Raw genomic sequence first — 22,318 nt, 5'->3', positions numbered from 1 at the left:
TTGTGTGTGTGTCTGTGTCTGTGTGTGTGTCTGTGTCTGTGTGTCTGTGTCTGTGTGTCTGTGTGTGTAGTGGGCATGCCTCTTTCCTTTATGTTGGTGTGCAGATTGAACTCCAGTCGTCAACCCTGGTAGCTGAAGTCTTGTACCTGATGAGACATCTTGCCAGCCTTGGGATTTTATTTTTTATTTTTAAGGTTTTTTATTGTTATTTATGTGTATGCCCTATGTCTGTGCAAATAAATGCTTGAAGAGTGCAGACGCCCTTGGAGACCAGAAGAGGTCACTGAATCTCAGAGCTGGAGTTACAGACAGTTGTGAGTTGCTGGAAGCCAAAGTCTAAGTCCTCTAGAAGGCTTAATCACCAAGCCACTCTTCTAGTTTTCTCCCCAAGTTCCCCGCCCCCACCAGTCCCCAAGACAGGGTTTCTCCATGTAGCCCTGGATGTCCTGGAACTCACTCTGTAGATCAGGCTGGCTTCAGACTCAGAGTTCTACCTGCCTCTGCCTCACAAGTGGTATGGTTAAAGGCATGCGCCACCACCACCCAGCTCCAGGTTTGGCTTTTTGAGATAAGATTTTGGGCTAAATCTCACCATGGGGCTGGAGAGATGAGTCAGCTGTTAAGAACACTGGCTGAAATTCCAGACAACCCAGGTTCAGTTCCCAGTGGTTCACAAATATCTCATGGTGACCCACCTGCATCTACCTCTCTGGTGACAGGATTATAGGGGTGTGACATTATACCCAGCCTAAAATAAATCTTTCAGACCCCCCCCCCAAAACCCAAAACCAACCCAAAACAAAATAACAAAAAGAATAGTTGTGGTAGGGGTAAGGTTGTTGAGAGGAAAAAGAATGAAAATTAAGCCCCCAGATTGTTAAATATGGATATGAGGGTTCTGGAGGTGGTGAGGCTGAGGCCAGCTTGCAAATGGTGGTTAGCACAGCACCAAAGAGTACATGAAAAATGTTCAGCATCGTTAGTCATTAGGGAAGTAAAACCACACTGTGAGAGCAATATACACAGGGTGATCATAGTCAGATGGTTTGATGCCACATCTGTTACCCTACTGTGGGGGAGGGAGCAGAGACAGGTGGATCTCAGGGGATTGCTGGGTAGACTACTGAGCAAGTTTCAGATTTAGTTAAGAGTCCCTGTCTCAAAAAAAAAAAAAAAAAAAAAAAGACAGAGAGCAATAGTGAAAGATACCAGATGTCAATCTTCCAAGTACATACATGTCCTGGCACCTGCATGCACACATGAGCATGGGTTGCACATGCACACACACATACGTACAAACACACACATACACACCACACACACACACAAACACACAACTACAAACCACACACATACCACACCACACATTCACATACATACATCCCCACTCCCCCCAACACACACACACACGCGTGAGCACATGCACACACACTGATGTTAATTGTCAACAGTATCCAGGATCACCTAGAAGAGAAGACAAACCTCCGGGCACAGTCTGTGACCAGACTTTTGTTTTAACCTTTTGTTCTTAAATTCCATTTACAAATTAAGACAAAGTGTTTCAGATCAATGCTTTTTAAAATATTTTATTTTTTATATGCATTCATGTCTGTACACCACATGAGTACAGTGTCTTTGGAGGCCAAAAAACGGGTATTAGATACCCCAGAGCTGGAATTACAAGCAGATGTGAGTTGCCCAGATGCTGGGGATCAAACTCTAATCCTCTGGAACAGCAGTATGTGCTCTTAACAACTGATAAGTTATTTTTCCAGCCCAAATGATTCTCGTCTTAAGGGTCTGTTTGTTTTTATTTTATGTGCATAGGTGTTTTGCCTGTATTTATTACTGAGCTTCCCATCTACCTCCATGAAGTGCCCATGGTCATCTGAAGAGAGCACTGGATCCCCTAGAATTGGAGTTATAAATGGTTGGGCATCACCATATGACAGCTGAAATCGAATCTGAGTCTTCTAGAAGAACAGCCAGTGCTCTTAACAGCTGAGCCATCTACACAGCACAAATTATTATTTTAAAACTATTCCCCCACACACACCTCTTGTGTGTGTGTGTGTGTGTGTGTGTGTGTGTGTGTGTGTGTGTATTTTGGTGTATCTCAAGCTGCTCTCAAGCCCAGTATAAACCAAGGAGGTCCTTGAACTCTTGGTGTTCCTGCTTCCACTTCCTGTGTGCCAAGATTACAAGTGTGTATCACCACACATGGCTTGACCTCTGTTTTTGAAAGTAGATAGACCCTAGAACTTGGGTCCTAAAAGAGCTTCCCCTGGGAGGTTGCTGGGGAGGAGAAGGTGGGTTTTGCTCTGTGCTCTGCAGATGGGTATCAAGGATTTTCAAATGATGACTTCCTCCTGCTTGGGAAGAGCAGGCTGGGTCAGTGGAGGAGGGCAGATCAGGCAACACCAGCTCAGTTCTTCCCAGTTTACTGGGAGACACTGTCCTGTGCTCACCAAAGGTCTGAGGTTTCAAATTCAAGCAGAACCCGTCAGGCTGGCTGAGTGGTTTCCTCCTGCAGGTTCTGCCAGCCTGGAGAATACAGGAAGCTGAAGTTTGGTCAGGTGAGTACCCGGGAGGACCAGAGTGGTGAGGAGGCTAAGGGTGCTTGCAGGAAGTGAGTGATTCAAATGATGAGTCACCAAAGGAGGGGCTGAGCAATGCCCAAGAAAAGATGGCTGAGAAGAGCAGGAGGCCTGTGCTGCTGGAGTTGGTCTTTAACTTGTGCATTGCTGGGGCAATCTCTGATTTTTTTTTTCTATTTCCTTGGTCCTTCCTTGTCAGTGACCACACTGGTAGGCTTCTCCAAGGCCTGACCTTCTCAGAATGCAAATATGGGATACCCTAAGCCTTTCCTCTTCTGCCCTGTCTCTCCAGTGTGCTCATGTGGCTGAAGGACCAGGCTCTACTGATCAGGGCACTGGAGAGACAGCTCAGTTATTAAGAGCAATGGATGCTCTTCCAGAGAACTTAGGGTTTGATTCCCAGTACCCATATGGTGGCTCACAACCATCTGTAAGTTCAGTTGCAGAGCATCTGATGCCCTCTCTGACCTCCACAGGAACTAGGTACACACACTATACATGCAAGCACAACATTCATACATGTGAAATAAATAAATAAATAAATCTTTAAAAGTTTAAAGACAAACAAGCCAAAGAGATAATCAGGAAAAGCTAGCATGTCATTCAGCTGGTGGAGTGGTTGCATAACATGAATGATGTCCCACGTTCCATTTCCCGTAAACTGCTCTGGTGTTGCATGCCTGTCCTCCTAGCACTAGAGAAGTGGAGGAGGAACAAAAGGACAAAATCCTCCTCTTCCTTAGTGAGTTTGAGACCAGACCCACGACTGGTTGGAAGAAATCCCTCCAAAACCGTGATCCAAGATTAACTCCCCTCCCATGTATGGTTTCTATTACATATTTTGTCACATGATACAAAGGTAACCAATACAGTACACTGTGTTCAGATTTCCCCACCTTCTCTCTATGTAGCTCAGGGTACAGCAGTTCTGTCTATGGCCATCAGAACATGTGTTGGAGACAGTTTACAACATCGTGGACCAAGGAGCAGAGAAGGACTGCGATTTGGGTGTCTGTCTGACAGTGACCTACTTCTGACAAACAGCTGTCCCCTCAAAGTGTCATCACCTTCCCCAAACAGTACCATCTGCTGAGAAACAAGTACACAATACATGCATTTGCTGGGGACCATTTTCGATCAAATGCTAATGTCTGTATATGTTAAATAAAACCACAGATGTAGCTGGCGAGATGGCTCAGTGGGTACAGGTGCTTGCTGCCAAGCACAAGAACCAGAGTTCAATCCATGGGATCCACATGGTAAAAGGAGAGAACTAACTGACACAAGCTGTCCTCACACATATGCTGTGTTATGTAGGAACCCCTACAAAATAAATAAATGTGATTTTTGAAAAGATTTATTTATTTTACTTATGAGTACATTGTAGCTGTCTTCAGACCCATCAGAAGAGGGAATTACATCCCATTACAGATGGTTGTGAACCACCATGTGGTGCTGGGAATTGAATTCAGGACCTCTGGAAGTCAGTGCTCTTACCTGCTGAACCATCTCTCCAGCCCAATAAATGTGATTTTAAATACACAGAACAAATCCCCTCACTCTCGTGTGTGTGTGTGTGTGTGTGTGTGTGTGTGTGTGTGTGTGTTAGAAGCTGTCTTCCTCAAACATGCTCCACCTTGCTAATTATTTTTTGGTATTGCTGAAGATTGCACTCAGTATCTCTGAGTAAGAGATACACACTCTAATACTGCACTCTATCCCCAGCCCTCCTCATTATGTTTTGAGACAAAGTCTCTCTCTAACCTAAAGATCACTTAATGGCCAAAGAGCTTTGGAGATTCAGCCTTCCCAGAAGGCACCAGTAGCTCTGCTTGGCTTTTTACATGGCTCCTGGGAATCTTAACCCAGGGTCTCATGCTTGATCAGCAGGCACTTTATCCTCTGAGGCATCTCCTGGATCCCTCCCTCAGACTGAATCTTAGTGTTTTGGCTTTTGTATATTTTTAGATTTATTTATTTTATGAGTTATTTCGAATGCAGTTATGTATGTATTGTGCCTTGTGCTCAGGAAGTCAGAAGAGGGCATCGGGTCCCCTAGAACTGAAGTTACAGATGGTTATGAACTATGCGGGTGACGGAGACTGAACCTGGGTCCTTCTTAAGAGTAACAAGTGCTCTTAACAGCTGAACCATGTCGTCAGCCCCATGAATGTTACGTTCAATGAATTTCAGTTCTGATCAAATGTAAGTCTCAACTTTACATTACAGAAGTTCTGAACAAAATGGTTCCACCTGGGCCAGTGAGACGGCTCATCAGGTAAAGGGGCTTGCTAACTAAGTTTGATTAGCCAACTGGAACTCTCAAGGTGAAAAAAGTGGACTAACTTTGGAAATTTATCCTCTGTCTATTATACATACACTGTGGCATACTGGAGCACCTGTGCGCTTGTGACACTGACACACACACACACAAAATGAGTAAATAAAATTGTTTAAAAGATGTCTCTGCTTTTATTTTGCTTCTTTGGTTTATCAAGATGGGGTTTCTCTGTGTAGCCTTGGCTGTCCTGAAACTCACTTTGTAGCCCAGGCTGGCCTCAGACTTACAGACAACCTGCCTGTTTCTGCCTTTCAAGGGTTGGGACTAAAGACCACCACCCGGCTGATTTTTTTTTTTAATTTTTTTTATGTGCACCGATGTTTTGCCTGTGTGTATGTCTGTGTAGGGGGTGTCAGGTCCCCTGAAACTAAAATTACACACAATGTGAGCTGTCATGTGGGAGCTGGGAATTTAACCTAAGTCCTCTGGAAGAACAGCCAGTGCTCTTAACCACCGAACCAGTTCTCCAGCCCACACATTTATGTTTTTTAAAGGAAGTTTTGTTTTGAGGATTTATTTTTTACTGGGGCCGGAGAGATGCTACAGAATTCAAGAGCTTTTGCTGCTATTGCAGAGGACTAGAAAACCTGGAGAGATGGCATGGCTGTTAGAGTTTATTGCTCTCGCAGAAGACACAGGCCACTGTAAGCTGCCTGATATGAGGGCGATGGACCAAACCCTGGTCTTCTGCAATGGCAACAAACTCTTCTAGCCACTAAGCCATCTCTCCAGCACCAAATCTGTATTTCAAAGCATTTTTAAAATTTTTAATATGTGTGTGTCTGTGTGTGTTTATGCATGTGTGTCACAGTGTGTATGTGGAGGTCAGAGGATAACTTTGGGCATTGGTTCTCTCTTTCCACCGTGTAATTCAGGGATGGAACTCACGTTCTCAGATTGGTAGCCAGTGCTTTTAGGGGATAAGCAAGCAAAACGATGCTTTTTTTTTTTTTTTTTTTTTTTTAATTTTTACATAAGGTCTCACACTGTAGCCCAGACTGTACTCAAACATGTGGTGATCTTTCTGCCACGGACTCTCCAAGGGCTGAGTGGCACAGTACTTTCATACAGCCATTAATATTAAGTCTATTTATTTGTCTCCATATTTGTAAAACTACCAACAATGGAAAAAAAAGCTGAATGTGATCAAATGTGGCTTCATGAATCTTCTGTGAGATGTACAGGAGAATAAATAGATCACTGATCAAGAACAGAGGGGAAGGACTGTAATCAAAGCTACTTCAGGAGCTGAGGCTGGAGGATCAACCGGGGCCTGACTGGGCTACAGAATAAGACCATGCCTCAAAAATGTATCAAAGGGAGTTGAGGACATAACTTGGTGGTAGAGCACCAGGGTAGAATTTATCACTAAGGACCTGAACTCAGCAGCAAGAACTTCCCTAGAATCTCCCTCAGTGAAGGGCTAGGGGCATGACCCAGTGGCAGTGCCCCTGCCTAGAATTTCTGAATTTCAGGGCAAAAGCGCTTGTCTAACAATGAATGAGGCCATGGATTCAACCCATGATATTCTTTAAAATATTAATAAATAAATAAGTAAATAAATAAGCCAGTCCTGCAGTTCCTGCAGCGGACACAACATGATCTCCGCTCCCAGGAATCTGCCAGCCCAAGAGGATGCGCAGAACGGCTTTAGTGGTCTCCATCATTCAGGGAACACTGCTGTCACCAGGGATCTATACTGGAGGGTGTCCAGTGCACACAGGCATTGTTTTAATGAGGACTCAGTTCTTCTTAGTTCACGCCCCTCCCCCTGCTGCCCTTCCCTTTTGCCCCTTTCGCCCCGATCTTCCAACCGCCCGCCTCCCAAAATGGCGACCAACCGCCTCCTTTCCCGCCCCGCGGTGGGTCACATGACCCGCAGAAGCCACGCCCCTCTCCCCTAAGCCTCGGGGAGCCCAGCCCAGAGGCACGCGCCACGAGCCCGGGCCGCGCGTGCCTCGCTCGCTCGCGGCGGCGACGACGCCGGGCCATGCCTGCGCGCACACTCCATGGCGGGCGCACGCGCCAGGGGCCGGGACCGGGCTGCGCGTGCGCGCCGGGCGTCGTCCGGGCGCCTCGCGGCTGACGGGCGGCCGCTGGGAAGGCCCCGCGAGGCGCGAGGCACGAGGCCCGGCGCGCGAGCCCCCGGGGGCGGGTAAAACCCGGTTGCTGCTGCCCTTGCCCCTTTCCCCTTTCCCCTCTCTCCCTAGCCCTGTCTGCCCGCCCTTTCCTCTCACCTCAACCCCTCGTCACCCTCTCCTTGGCTTCGTCTTCCTCCCCGAGCGCGGGCCTGTGTGGCTCCTGTCCAAGGACGCCGCTCAGCTCCGCGTCGCGCACGCTCCTTCTGCACCCCCGCAGCCCCCTTCCTCCTTGGAAAAGACTCTTGGGGTGCCCCCAGCCCACTGCACCCACCTTTATTTTCTACCCGATCCCTGCCAGGTCCCCCAACTGCCCCCTCGCAGTGCCCCAGCTCGCGCCGCGGGCCCTACCCGACCTCTGCGACTTCTGCACCGCGGCCTTGCATTCGCAGGCCCCTCTGCTGACCGCCCCCTTCTTCCTCAGGTGTCCCGCTTTGGGGGACCCGGATGTATCTCTTTTTGAGGATCTTCCAGCACGAACATCAAACTCTTCATCGCTTCCTTGATCATGCCTCTCCCTGTGCTTTTTCTAGCAAAAGTACTATTTTTGTTTTCAGCCAAGATCTCCCTAGTTTCTAGCAAAAAAAACAAAAGAAAAAAGAAAAAAGAATAATAATATTAATATTATTATCTAGGCTACAATCTCCCCTTTTGGAATACTTACCCAATACAGCCAATTCATGTTTTTTCAAGTTTCTCTTCTAATGTGTTTGCTTCTCTAACCCTCCCTTCTCACTTTTCCAACAAAAATTCCTTTTCACCAGTTTTGCCCCCATTAGATTTTGCCCCACCAAACCCTCTAGGTACCTCTTACCTGGCTGGGGTGGTGGGAAGGGAATAAGGTGGGTTTTTTTTTTTTTTTTAAGATGTAGTAATTTCCTCTATATTTCTCTCTCCAGCTTAGTATTGCTTCACTTCCTGCTCAAATTGTCTTTCTCCCCAGTTTCATACCCGTTTCCTTGCTTGTTTTGAGACCCCGGTTCTGACTTCCCCTGCTTTTCACTACCTGTTTTCAGGGCAAAAGATATTGGATGAGTTTTCAAAAATGACCACCTCACCCTTCCAGGAGGAGATAGTGAAGGCCTGATTACCACCTGAAACCCCTTCACAGTGGGGCCTAAGTCCGGCCCTCCTGTTTCCAGGAGAGTCGCTCACTTGCTTTTCTGGTGAGTTTTCTTCTTTTGTACCTATTCAAAGACACCTGCTGTGTTCTGTGGATCACTTTCCAGCCTTTCTCAGCATTCTTGCAGTAGTGTGAAGACCATACATGTTGCTAGCAAAATCAGCAGAAGGATAAGTATAAAGTCATTGGAAGAGAACACAGGGCACATGCTAGCTGACCTCTTCTGAGGAAGGCAGGCTCTTATTAGATTGAAGTATGTTTTTGTTGATGATATTCATTTCAAAACAAAAACCTTTTACCTTTTCTGCTGGATCAGGGTAGCAACTCATCCCTACAGGGACAAGTGAGGGATCATACTAGTAGGGATTATGGCAATTCAAATTGTGTCCTCTCCATTGAGTGATGGCAGCTAGTGCAGGTAACCAAGCACAAATACCAGGCCAAGTTTGCAAGAATTTTTTTTTTTAGGCGAGGCCTCTGGTTTATTAACTGTCTCTATGTGAAAGATAAATTACTAATGCTAGCAATGAATTTAATAGTTTAAGTGGCAGGAGCTAGAAAGATGGCTTATTGGTTAAGAATACTGGCTGCTTTTCCAGAGAATCTGGGGTCAATTCCTAGCACTCAAAAAACTCAGTAACTATCTATTAACCACGTCCCAGGGGCTCTGGTGCCACCTTCTGGCTTCTTTGGGCACTGCATGCATATGGTACAAAGGCGTACATGCAGGCAAAACATCCATACTCAGAAATCTAAACGGCAGGGCAGGAGGCAGGAAATGTAGCTCGGTTGTAAGAGTAGTTGTCTAGCATGCATGAAGCCCTGATGTGATCTCCAGCACTACAGAAAACCTGGCATGGTGGTGCACATCTATTCTCCCAATACTTGGGAGATGGAGGCTGGCAGATCAGAAGTTTAAGGTCATTCTCTTCTTTGAGTTTAAAGCGTACAAAGGGATAAATATAACTCTGTCTCAAGAAAACATTAAAAAAAAAAACAGAGTACTTTTCACACCAGTAATCCCAGTACTCAGAAAGGTCTTGTCTCAAAAAAAAAAAAAAAGTGAGACCTCAGAAAATATGTTTTGGGCTGGGTGTGGTGGTGCACAGTTTTAATCCCAGCACTGGAAGCAGAAACAGGCAGATCTCTGAGCTCAAGGCTAGCCTGGACTACATACATAGTGAATTCTAGAACAGCCAAAGCAATTAGAATAACCTTGTCTTGAGAAAGTAAGATATAGATATAGATATAAGTTTTGGGATTAGGAAGTTTGTTAATTCTGCAGTGCTGGGAAGCCAACACAGACCTTGTACATGCTAAGTAAACACTCTGTCACCAGAGGTAGGGATTTCTTTTTTTATTGGAAATATACTTACCAGGGTAAATACCTTAGAGGACTTTTTCTCTTTAGAATATCAGGTGTTAAACTTTTTATCCTCAGTAACCTGTTAGTTTGGTAAGGTAGCACATACCAGTAATTCCCAACTAAGGAGGCTAAGGGAAAAGCTACACAGTGGGGCACTGTTTAAGCAAAAACAAAAACTTTTCATACTTGAGAATCCCAGGAAGCTTTGATGTAAAATATATAGATCAATATTTTCTATTAGAATTTCAATTAAGTTATTGGGTATCTCCATTCAGCCTTCTGAGATATTAAATGTATTGAAGGTATTATCTTAAATATTTCTGGATTTTTAAAGTTGCAAATGGTATACCATGCACAAAGTACTAAGTTTGATCCCAGCACTGCAAAATTAAGATAGTGACTAGACCTTAGGGAGCAGCCCAGACACGCAGGAGATCAGTAGTTAAATACAGTCAGATGTGGCTTGTTGAAAGTGTTATTGTTTGTATGAAGTATACATGAGAAAAACCAGATCAGGGCCCCCCAAAAATCTGAGTGAGCACAGTGGGCTAGGCCTGTAATTCCTCTGTCACTAGAGATTTCTTGACTCTGATCAGCTTGAGAAACACAGTAAAACCCTGTCTCAGAAAGACAAGAATAGGCTAGAGGTGCCTGCCTTTAATCTCAGCAGTTGGGGAGGCAGAGGCAGACAGATCTCTGTGAGTGAAAGACCAGCTTGGTCGATGTAGTAAGTTCCAGGCCAACCGGAGCTACACAGTGGGACCCTGTCTCACAACCAAATGAGTAAATAATTCATTCTATTCTTCATGGCAAAATACAATAACAAATGAACAATTCTGTATTAATATAAATGACATCTTAATTTAAAGCTATATAATAGAAATTTAGTGCAAAGAATAATGTTGACTTATATTTCTATAGTCATATGGAGTCTCATACCTGCCTCAGCACTCAGCTGAGACACCATGTCATGTATCTTCACTGAGAATAAACACATGGATGTTATCATAAAATAGCTTTGACCACTGAACTTCCTGAAAGATTCTTGGGACACCTTAGGGGTCTTCTGTATTTACCCTATTAAAATAAATTCACACCTTTAATCCCAGCACTCGGGAAGCAGAGGCAGGTGGATTTCTGAGTTCAAGGCCAATCTGGTCTACAAATGGAGTTCCAGCACTGCCAGAGGCTACACAGAAAATCCTTGTCTCAAAAAAAAAAAAAAAAAAAATTAAAAACACTGGCTGTTCTTCCAGAAGACTGGGGTTCAATTCCCAGCATCCACAGGGCAGCAGCACCTGTCTATAACTCCAGTTTTGTGGGATCTGACACCCTCACACAGACATACATGCAAGCAAAACACCAATGCACATAAAATAAAAATAAATTATATTCTTTTAAAAGAAAGAAAAAATGTTGTTTTAGGTTTTGTGTTTCCCCCCTTTTAGAAACAGGATCCCAGGCTGAAACTCATTGTGCACTCATGAGAATGACCTTGAACCCTTGGTGGTCCTGTGGCTGGGGTTGAGGTGTGTGCCACCATACCATGACTGCTATTCTAGATCTCAGTGCTTCCTTGCTTTCTCTGCTATGACCAGCTCCTGGGAAGGAAGAACTTTGATGTCTCCTTTTCTTCTTTAGTTGACTCGATGCTAAGGTTTTTTTCTTTGTGGGTATTCTTCAGATTCTTGTGTGAAATATTTAAATTCATTCTCCATGTCTCATTTTTTCTTATGGCAGAACTTTGCTCTGCAGCCCATACTGGCCTAAAACTCTCAATTCTCTGTCCCAGTTTTCCATGTGCTAGAAATACAGTCATCAGACAAAATCCAGTCTTTAAATAAGTGATCAGAGGAAATGAGTCAACCCTCAGGTTAAAACTGTGTAACTAGAGGAGGAGGTCTTCCTTGATTGTTCAATTTCAGAATGCAAGGCAGAAACCGAATGTCAGGTATGGAATAATTGCATAGTAGAGAGCTGAAGTGTGAAGGCTTCGAGATCAGACTGCTCAGGGCAGGATTCTTCTAGCTCTGAATTGGGATGAGTTATTCTCTGGGTTTTCTTTATGTCACCCATGACAAGGTTAAAAATGTAGCACATGCTTCAGGGAGGAGTTAAGGAAACTAAAAATGGTATGTGAGTAACCTCAGCAGTACTTGGCATATAATAAAACCTGAATAATGTCCATGCTGTTATCACGAGAATAATTATTACAAGGGTATGCCAGGGAGACAAGTTGGGACTATGGGCAGAAAAGACTATGAGCTCTGGTTAGAGGACAGTTATACCTGACTCTGTCCTGTTGTTCACTGTCAGGGAATAGCAAGTCTAATAGTTCAAGAGGTGATAGAAATCTATATATGTAGAGGAAATTCTGTCTAGTTGTGCTGGGAATAGAACAAGGACAGTGCATTTATACAAGTAGTTGAACTACTGAGCCTTGTCTCAAGCCCTTGCTTTTTTTTTTTTTTTTAAAGATTTATTTATTTATTATATGTAAGTACACTGTAGCTATACTTCAGACACTCCAGAAGAGGGCGCCAGATCTCGTTACGGATGGTTGTGAGCCACCATGTGGTTGCTGGGATTTGAACTCTGGACCTTCGGAAGAGCAGTCGGGTGCTCTTACCCACTGAGCCATCTCACCAGCCCAAGCCCTTGCTTTTTAAAAGACAGTCTTACTATGTAACTCAGGTTAGCCTTGATCTTATGACCCTGGTGCCCAAGTACTGGGATTATAGGCAAATGCCACTGTGCCTGGGAAAAATATATCTTCATTTAAAAAAATATAGGCCAAAGAAAACAGGTCTATAATTTATAATAGGTCCTATTTAATTCACTTATTTGTATGTAGTTTGACACAGGCTTCACATTGGCTTGCCATATAACAGCTGAGGCTGGCCTTGAACTCCAGATCCTTCTACTTAGTCGTGCACAGCTTATTTTATTATAATTATTGTTTGTTTATTTTGAGATAGGTCCTTTCTGCATTACATTGGCTGGCCTTAAACTTACAGTAATCTTTTATATCTCTTGAGATCACAACTATGATATCATGTTTGACCTGACTGGTATTTATTTTGGTGTGTGTTATATTTTTTAGTGTATGTGCACATGTGTGTGTCATATTGTATAACATGACAAGATGCATTTTTTTCAATTGTTCTCCACCTTTATTTTTGAGACAGGATCTCTTGTGAAACCTGAAGCTCATCCATTCCATTGGGCTGGTTAGCTAATGAGCTTTAGGGACCTTGTCTCTACCCTATCCCCAACCCCTCCACTCATAGGGTTTGCCAATGTGCCCACTTTATATTCATTTCAGGGATCCACACTCAAGCTGTCATGCACACACAAGAAACACTTTACCAACCCAACCTTCTCCCTAGCTTGTGATAGGCCTCTTTTAAAAGAAAAAAAAAAAAAAGATTACTTTGGATCCCCAGTGTTGAATTAAATTGTTTTCTAAACCATTCAACAAGACCTTCGTTTTTGTTTTGTTTTGTTTTGTTTGTTTGTTTTGTTTGTTTGTTTGTTTTGAGACAGGATTTCTCTGTGTAGCCCTGGCTGTCCTGGAACTCACTCTGTAGACCAGGCTGGCCTCGAACTTAGAAATCTGCCTGCCTCTGCCTCCCAAGTGCTGGGATTAAAAGCATGTGCCACCTCTGCCCGGCCTCTTCTCTTCTCTTCTCTTCTCTTCTCTTCTCTTCTCTTCTCTTCTCTTCTCTTCTCTTCTTTTCTTTTTTTCAACAAGTCATTCATGATGCTAAAACAAGCCATATGGTTTTAAAGCTCACAGCCTTTATGCAGCTATGAAGCCAAAATTAAATTGCAAATGAAATGCAAACAAGGTAGCCCAGCCAGTGTAATCAGCTTGCATACACTAATTTAATGAGGGGATGGCTATCTAGATGTATCTTTAATGTTCCTGGAAAGGGCTCCCTTGTTGATTGCCTTGCTGCCCCTTTTTCTTTTAGATTATCTTCAGAGTAAAAACAGAAAATGACAAGATCCTTATTTAAAAGCAACGTAGGTGGTCTCATTTCTAGCACTTGAGAGGTTTAGGTAGGAAGATTATGAGTTCTGGGCAAGCTTCTAGTACGTAGCAAGTTAAAGGTCTCAAATGTCTTATAATGCAGGACCTGTAGCTAGTATGAACCCATGCTAGCCCAGCTTTTTATATGGATGACGAGGATCTAAACTCTGGTTCTTAGGCTTGTACAGCAAACATGTTATACTAAACCATATCCCTACTCTTTTTCACATTAGCTTTTCTGAACAAAGTCTTCCTGAGCTTGGAGCTTATCAATTTGGTGAGACTGGCAAAGCAGCAAGCCCCAGATTGTTCTGCATCACCTTCCAGCATTGTGATCAAGGGTGTGCACTGCCATACCTGGGTTCTTATGTGAGTGCTAGGCGTTGAAGTCAGGTCCTCATGCTTGATCAGTTCTGTCCTGTCAGTTTACTAGTCAGCAAGGCAATGACAAAGATTCTGCTGCTCTTAGGTTACTCCTGTGAAAGAGTTGTTCAACCACCAGCAAAAGAGTTGAGTATCCACAATAAATAACCCCAAACCACCGAACCAAAACAACCAGTGTGTCCAGGTATGGAGCACCCTTCAGTCCTGCTAGGCAGTATTTCAGTACTGCCTTAGCCTTCACTCCATGCTTAAACAAAACAGGCTAGAGGGGACATTCAGGACCTTGTCAGGTCTTTTATGAGCATGTAGTCATTCCCAGAATTATACAAAGCAGCTTCAGAGAGAGGGTAACTAAGTCCATGTTTACTCTAATGCCCACCCTTGGTACAGTGTGGTTCTGTGCTTCCTGACTAATGTGTGATGTCTCCACCATTACCACTACAGCTCTCTACACAGAATAGTACTGCCCCCACCTTAATGCCTTCTGAATGTCTCCTATTCTTTCCCAACCTGACAAGCATTGTCTTCCAGAATGCCACATAGGGGAAGTCATACAATATTTGCCCTTTTCTGCTGACTCTCATAATCTCTGCATTTCTGGTCCTTCCCTTCCTTTGTGATTTGATAGCTTATTGCCTCCATCCCCTTAAATTTGTTCTATTTTACATGTATGGGTACTTTGCCTGCATATATGTCTATGGAGTTCAGAAGAGGGCATCAGATCACCCAAAATTAGAGTTGCAAATGATTGTAAGCTGTCATGTGGGGGCTGAGAATTGAACCCAGTTCCTCTGGAGGAAAAAGTCAGTGTTCTAAACTGCCGAGTGATCTCCAGTCCTGGTTATTGCCTGTTTGTTTGTTTGTTTGTTTGTTTTTGAGACAAGGTCTCACTATGGGACCCTGGCTGGCTAGGAACTTGCCAGGTAGACCAGACCTCAACTTTATAGAGATCTTCCTGGCTCTGCCTCCTGAGTGCTGAGATTAAAAGCATGCATCATCATGCACCATATTCCACTTACTGTCTTTTTACTACTGAATAATACTCCATTCACCTGTGAGAGACTCTTGATAACTTCCAGGTTTGACATCTATGGCTGGAACTGTCATGAGCACGTGTGTGCAGGGTTTTGTGTGGTCATGTACTTTGAGCTATACAGGTGGCTCCGGGGAGAGTGGTTGCTGGGTGGTGTGATATGATTGTGTCTAGTGCTGCAAGAGACCTAAGATGAAAGCTTTTCAGAGTTGTTATCCTGCAGTGCACCATCACCTCAGCTTTCTGTTTTGGCTTTAGCTTGTCAGTTCCTGCCCCAGACTGCAGCAACTGTCCTCTTGCAGCTCATCTCCATCCTGAGGAATTCCCAAATTAGATAAAATAAGATCAAGACCTTTGCCATGGGCTTTCAGGGAACTAGGATAGGTCAGATGGGAGGCTGTGGTTCTTTAAGAACAAATTCTACTCTGTTCTTTCAGCATCAGGAACCCATACCAGACACATAGCTAACTCTTCAAGACCACTGCTGAGCCAGGGAGTGGGATGGGCTAGGGTAAGTTAGAGCTCTGCTCCATCCAGCAGGTCATATTTTCCTGTAGAGGCCTGCTGGGCCCCTGAACCTTTCACCATTACTAAGAGTTTTAATAAAGATTTTTGTTTTGTTGGTTTTTCAAGATAGGGTTTCACTGTGTAGTTCTGGCTGTCCTGAAACTTACTTTTTAGACCAGGCTGGCCTCAACACACATAGATCCATCTGCTTCTGCCTCCCAAGTGCTGCAATTAAAGGCATGTTTCATCACCACATAATAAAGTTTTGTTGTTTTGTTTTGTGTTTCTGTGGTAAGATAGGTGAGAATTATTTGAATTCAATATGAATTTATTATTTTTCTTTCCCTTCCTTCCCTTTTCATTTCTCTCTCCTCTTACCTTTGCTTCCCCTCCCCATCTTTCTCCTCTCTTCATCCCTATCTTCCTCCCTCCCTCTTCTCTTTTCTTTTCTTCTCCTGCTTGTTTTTCCTAGGCCAGTCTTGAACTCCTGGATTCAAGGGCTTGTCTCACTCAACTTCTGGCATGCTAGAAGTATAGGTGGGCACCACTGCATATCGCCTTCTTTTTTATCTGCTATAAGACCATTCATATATTCTTCTGAGTGAGTTTTGATAATCTGTCTATTTCTAGAAATTTGTTCATTGATTTTTTTTGTATCTGAGTTCAATGACTAACACATTGGGTGTGTATTGTAGCCTATCTACTGTGTGAGTGCACTGTCTAAACACAGTTCTTCATAGTACTTCCTTGTAATCTTTTATTTTTAGAAGGTGGTTAGTAAAACTTCCTCTTTTATTCCTTTTTGGGGACCAGGGTGATAGGACTATTGAGACAGCATCTCATGAAACACAGGCTGGTCTCAAACTATTTACCCAAGGATATCTTGCCTCCATATCCCAAGTGCTGGGACTACAGGCATGCCTAGTTTATGTGATGCTGAGTGGAGCCTAGAAGTTTGAGTGTGCTAGATAAGCATTCTACTAACTGAGCTACACCACCAACCTAACGTCAACATTTACTCTATATTAAAACTCATTGTATTTACTTTTTTTTTTGTATGAGACTTTGCCAGTCCAGGCTCTTTTACACACACAGTAAGCCTCCCTTTGTGCAGTGGTATTTCATGTGTCTCCTGGCCACATGGAACAAGTGGACAAGCATCCCCAGGCTTAAACTTGGGCCTGAATGTCCCAGTGGACTGACTTGTGCCTGCACAGACTCTAACTTTGAGTTTCCTTGTTGCTGGCCTTGGGATTTTCCTTGCTTGTCTTTTCTGCCTGGACACACATTAAAGTCTATTTGATTTTTCTAAAATTTATAACTGGAGGCAGAGGACTCTGCAGTCCACCATGTGTTATCCTTTTGTCTAGTTGACAGATGAGGAAATGGAGTTCATGGATCTTGCCCAAGGTCATGCAGCAAGGTTAAATGGCTAAGAACAGACCCATCTAAGTGGCTCCATTTTCAAGTCTACATTCTGCCTACTACACCTACCACCTCTTGATTCTAATACCTCCTTGTTCATTTTCAGGAGCTAGCTGCCAGCAAGGGCTCTTCCCTTCCTGACTCTGGACACGGCTTTGCTTGTCTGGAGACGGGCTCTAGCCAGGACCTGGCAGTGGAAAGCCATGGAGCCATGCGGTCTTGGGGAAGAGGGAGCACTTCCATCAGAAGGGCACCTCCCATCCTTCTCTGAAAGTCAAGGGCTCAACTGCAGTGACACACTCAACCGGGACCTGGGCCCCAGCACACGGGACCTGCTCTACGCTGGCTTAAGCAGTTTGGACCTTGACCCCAGTCTCTCCACATCGGATATGCCCAGTGAAGTGCTGGAGGACAATCTGGACACCCTGTCCCTATACTCGGGGAAGGACAGTGACTCTGTGAAGCTGCTGGAAGAATATGCAGACCCTGAATCACAGACCTCCTTACAAGGTGAGGCTGCTCAAGGACTGAGCACCTACAGTTCCTGCAGGTAGCCAGGGATTGAATCAGGCATTGGCTAGGAAAGGTCTCCTTAGCTGGGCATGAGGATGCCTGCTCATAACTCCAGCATGTAGAATACAAACACAGGAGGAACACTACAAATTGAGGCCAGACAGAGCTACATAGTAAGACCCTGACTTCAACATGCTAAACTAAAGGAAGGAAAAGAAAAACAAAACAAAAATCTCTTCTTGTATAGGAGGCTTTTATCCTACTTTGGAATTGTTCCCAACTTGTGGGTTCTGGGTGTTAAATGCAGGTCCTCAGGCTTCCATAGCATGTGCCTTTACCACTGAGCCATCTCACAGACTGGGGTCCCCATCTTTACCACCGAGCCATCTCACAGACTGGGGTCCCATCTTTACCACTGAGCCATCTCACAGACTGGGGTCCCCATCTTTTATCTGTGTATAGGCAGACCATCAGGCTTGTAGGGGACTTTTATATTACTGCTATATCTCAAGAGCATTTTTCCAGAATAAGTGGAGATCCTGTCCATTCTGTTTTGTACTAGTCTAGCTTTTCCAGGCCTCATGTCATGTAAAATAAGGGGACCCCAATTCTCACATGCCCACTGCTCTAGAACAGTGGTGAGACATGAAAAAGGAGAAGACTGCAAAGCCTCCCATAGACCATAATGCAGACAAGTGCTTGATTAAATCCTGCTTTGTCTTTTTAAAAGAGAGAGGTCTTGCCATCTTCCCAGAACACTGAGGCTCCATCAGACCTCTTGCCTCAGTCTGTCCAGGAACCAGGACTATAGATTGTGCCATGCCCAGCTAGTTGTTTTTTACAACCAATATTGTCAGTAATACTTCAATCTTAAATAGGGCCTTGATTCAGTTCCAAGGTTTTCTCTTCAACCATGGAAGAAAAGGAGAGAATTAGTGAAATAATTGAGCAGCTTGGGTATCATTTTAGTTTGCTGTTGGTCCCCTGTGGAACGGAGTTCTTCTTCTTTTTTTTTTTTTTTTTTTTTTTTTAAGATTTATTTATTATATGTAAGTACACTGTAGCTGTCCTCAGACACTCCAGGAGAGGACGCCAGATCTCGTTACGGATGGTTGTGAGCCACCATGTGGTTGCTGGGATTTGAACTCTGGACCTTTGGAAGAGCAGTCGGATGCTCTTACCCACTGAGCCATCTCACCAGCCCAGGAATGGAGTTCTTTTGTTTATTTTTGGTTTGGTTCTGATCCTCTTTATTGGTTCCTGGAAAGTTGCTTCAATGGGTTGACTTGGGTAGGGGTCCAGGGAGTTTATAATCCCACTGTTTGAAGGGAAGTCCACATCTAAATGCCTGAAACTCAGATAGTAATCTGTTGGGATTGTGTCTGAGGAAGTACTCCAAGAACTTGCTACTGTGAAAGATTTCTGCAGGCCCCACTCGAAAGATTACCAAGCAGTGACAGGCCTGTGTCTGTGTTGGAATGATAGCAGAGCAGGAAGTCTTAGGAACTTAGGAGAGTGCACATGGGAAGACTGACTATGGCACTAGCCAGGCCCAGGGTTATAGTATGGCACTCACTTTGGGCCGTGGTGATACTGAAAAGTACTCGTGAAAGAGATGTGTGTTTTCCTGGACACAGGAACCCTAATTGTCATCAGTTATTCTTAGGGTTCTGCTCAGTTTAGCCTTTCTTTATATTCAACTGTTACGATGCCCCCAGCCCAAGCATTAAATTTCAACTCTATGCTTTTAAAACTTAAATTAAGGCCCATATAAGTAAATATGCATATGTCATTTTTTTTTTCTTTTTTGTTTTTGAGATGGGGGTTTTACTGTGCTAGTGATCAAGCTAAGCTGGTTCTGAGTGTCTGGGCTCAAGTGATTTTCCTGCCTCAGCCTTCTGAGTACTTAGGACTAAGGCATGTACTACATACCCAATTTTCATTTACTTTTATTTGTTTATTTGAGACAGGGTCTCACTGTGTTGTCCAGGCTGTCCTCAGAGTCTGAGTAATTCTCCTGTCTCAGTTTCCCAAGTGCTGATGACCACTGGCATGAGCCACCACTTCTGACTATGTTAATTTTTTAAATTAGAAAAGTAAAATGTGCTTGGGGATATTGGTGCACACCTTTAATCCCAGCACTTGGGAGGCAGGGGCTGGAGGATTTCTGAGTTTGAGGCCAGCCTGGTCTACAGAGTGAGTTCCAGGACAGCCAGGGTTACACAGAGAAACCCTGTCTCTGTGGAAAAAAGGAAAATGTATTTATTATAGAACATAAAGTATGAAGCAAAAACCCACCTCTAAGCCATGTAGTACACATAAATACTTTGTTTTTTGTTTTGTGGGGACTAAGCTAAGTTGGTTCTGAGTGTCTGGGCTCACTGTGTGTCCCAGAGTAGCTTGAAGTCAGCAGTTCTCCTGCCTTAGCTGGGACTACAGGTGTAAACCAATAGGTCTTACCTCATAAATCTTCAAATTCACAGGTGAAATTGCTCAGATATATGTTGATTTTTTTTAAGTTAGTACACATTAAAGGCTCTGAGTTCCAACCTCCAACAGTATACTCACACACATAACTGATATGCTTGTGTTTGTTGTTTTAAAAGCTTGGTGTATTTGGAGTCTTATGTGAGAGAGGACTGATTGCTATTGTCATAGATATCTTTGTTTGTAACAGAGTTTCTCTGTGTAGCCCTGGCTGTCCTGGAACTCACTCTGTAGACCAGGCTGGCCTCAGAAATCCACCTGCCTCTGCCTCCCAAGTGCTGGGATTAAAGGTGTACGCCACCATGCCCGGTGTCATAGATGTCTTAATGTGTTATCATACCACAGTCTTGTTGGACTGTTAAAGGGTTTCTATTAACAGCTTTTAAAATATTTTATTTATGTGTATGTGTGAATTCTGTGGGTGTGAATACTACATGTATGTAGGTGTCTGTGGAGGACACAGCAGGCACTAGATCCCCTGGAGCTGGAGTTACGGGCAGTTGAGAGCTGCCTGACATGGGTGCTGGGAACTGGACTCTGGCTCTTTGCAAGAGCAGCCAGTGCCCACTCTTTCCAGCTCCTGGAGAGAACAGCTTTTCACATACTGAATTTCCTTTTGGATTGGTTCACTGAGCATTCTGCTCACAATTTTTCAGCTTCATGACATTGCTTTCTATAAAACTCAGGTGCTTTAAGGTATACTTAAAAGTACCCCAGCAAGTCTGAGGACAATATCTGAGGGAGCCTGGTTCTATCTTGTTTATACTTTTAGAGTTCTTTGTTCAGTTGCTTACCAAGGTGAATTTTCTCCCTTCAGTCTTCTTGTCCCAAGCCTCTCTCTGTCCCCCTGAAACAAAACACAGGCTATCTGTTCTTTCTCCACACACTGGCCTTTCTAATAATTGAACATCCCCCTCCTCTACCTGAATGTCTCCAATTCCTTCAGCTGCCCCTCAGGAGACATAATTCATAAAAATAGCTAACATTTTACCAAGGGATACAGAAAATATGGTAATTTCAGATACACACATGGGTGAGAGAAGTAAAATCTGCCCATCTCTCTGGCATTGAACCCCAATCTTCCTGTTCCGTTTAATTTTACTTTTTTTTTTCACCTGGGGTAATTCTGTTTTCAAATAGGCTGCTTTCTCTTTTCTTCTTTCCTTTCTATTTTAGTAGTATTATGGTATGACCAGTCTTCCCCTTTTTTTTTTTTTTTTAGATATTTCTCCAATTTTTGTTTGGAAAGTTGTTTACTAGGTCATAATACAAACCAGCATGTAGCTCACTTATAGAGTACTTGCCAAGCACTAGCATGTGTCACACCGTGGGTTCAATCCCCAGTCTCTCTCTCTCTCTCTCTCTCTCTCTCTCTCTCTCTCTCTCTGTGTGTGAGTGTGTGTGTGTGTGTGTTAGAGAGAGAGAGAGAGAGAGAGAGAGAGAGAGTAAATAAAGCACTCACCTCCTCTCTAATCAGATATAAGGTTGTTTCTAACATTTTACTAGAAAAAGCAGGTAGATTTTTTTTTTTTTTTTTTTTTTTTTTTTGTAAAAAGGTGAGAACCCAAGAGCAGAGCAAGATGGTGAGTGCTTTTGGTTTGGATAATGCATCTCTAGATAGACATTGTATGGGTAGGTTGGCTTCCACCCCTGCTTGTTTTATCATACTGCTGCCCTAGAAGCTCAACCTGATCCATACCTCCACATCTTGCACCAAGACCTGGTGCAGTCCTATAGATAAGGCCTGGTCCAGACCTCAGTTCCCTTTTAGCTAAGTCTTGTCATCTGTCCGTGCAGAGCCTCTGAAGTGGAGGAGTCTCAGACTACTGGGACAGGGCTCTGTGCTGAGGGTCTATATTACTTTAGCACTCCCCCATCCTTCTCAGCATAACCTGTGCTTTCTCCCTTTGTTTAGACCTGGGGCTGGGCGCACTCAAGGTGCCTAAAGAGGCTGATGAAGGAGGCAGGGCCACTGGGAGTACAAGGAAAGGCAAGCGACAGCACAGTTCCCCTCAGAATCCACTCCTGGACTGCAGCCTGTGTGGGAAAGTGTTCAGCAGCGCCAGTTCCCTGAGCAAGCATTACCTGACGCACAGCCAGGAGAGAAAACACGTGTGCAAAGTCTGCAGCAAGGCCTTCAAGCGGCAGGACCACCTGTATGTCAAGAATCTGGCCAGAAGGGCAGGGGGCATGCACCTGTCCTTCTCCTACCCTCTCACCCATCCATCTGGTCCTCTGTTGAGTTCCCACTTCTGTGCTTCTCAGATGTATGTCTCCTGTCCTCCAGTGTGGACTCTGTTCTCTTCACACTGCTATTGTCTGGGGGCAGTCTCTTTACTAAGCCCCAAATTTACACCAGTGAGGAAAT

General features: G+C 44.1%; 1 protein-coding gene across 6 annotated transcripts in view; it reads left to right on the top strand.

Moving 5' to 3' along the window:
* The first annotated feature begins 7,048 nt into the window (after window positions 1-7,048).
* The window catches only part of Znf541 (zinc finger protein 541), a 35,108-nt gene continuing 19,838 nt past the window's right edge, over window positions 7,049-22,318 (top strand). For 2 of the 6 annotated variants that reach the window (XM_021168427.2, XM_021168421.2), the window contains exons 1-4: window positions 7,109-7,614; window positions 8,093-8,242; window positions 17,057-17,460; window positions 21,866-22,106. In XM_021168427.2, the coding sequence (XP_021024086.1) occupies window positions 17,154-17,460; window positions 21,866-22,106 (548 nt within the window). In that variant the 5' untranslated portion in view covers window positions 7,109-7,614; window positions 8,093-8,242; window positions 17,057-17,153. The other 4 variants (XM_021168423.1, XM_021168422.2, XM_021168425.1 and 1 more) reach the window with 4 other exon arrangements.

This window comes from Mus caroli, unplaced genomic scaffold, assembly GCF_978045245.1.
Source record: "Mus caroli unplaced genomic scaffold, Mus_caroli_1 scaffold_8, whole genome shotgun sequence".
Taxonomy (NCBI): Eukaryota; Metazoa; Chordata; class Mammalia; order Rodentia; family Muridae; genus Mus; species Mus caroli.
The sequence above is the reverse complement of the archived record's forward strand: the minus strand, read 5'-3'. Positions and strand labels throughout refer to the sequence as shown.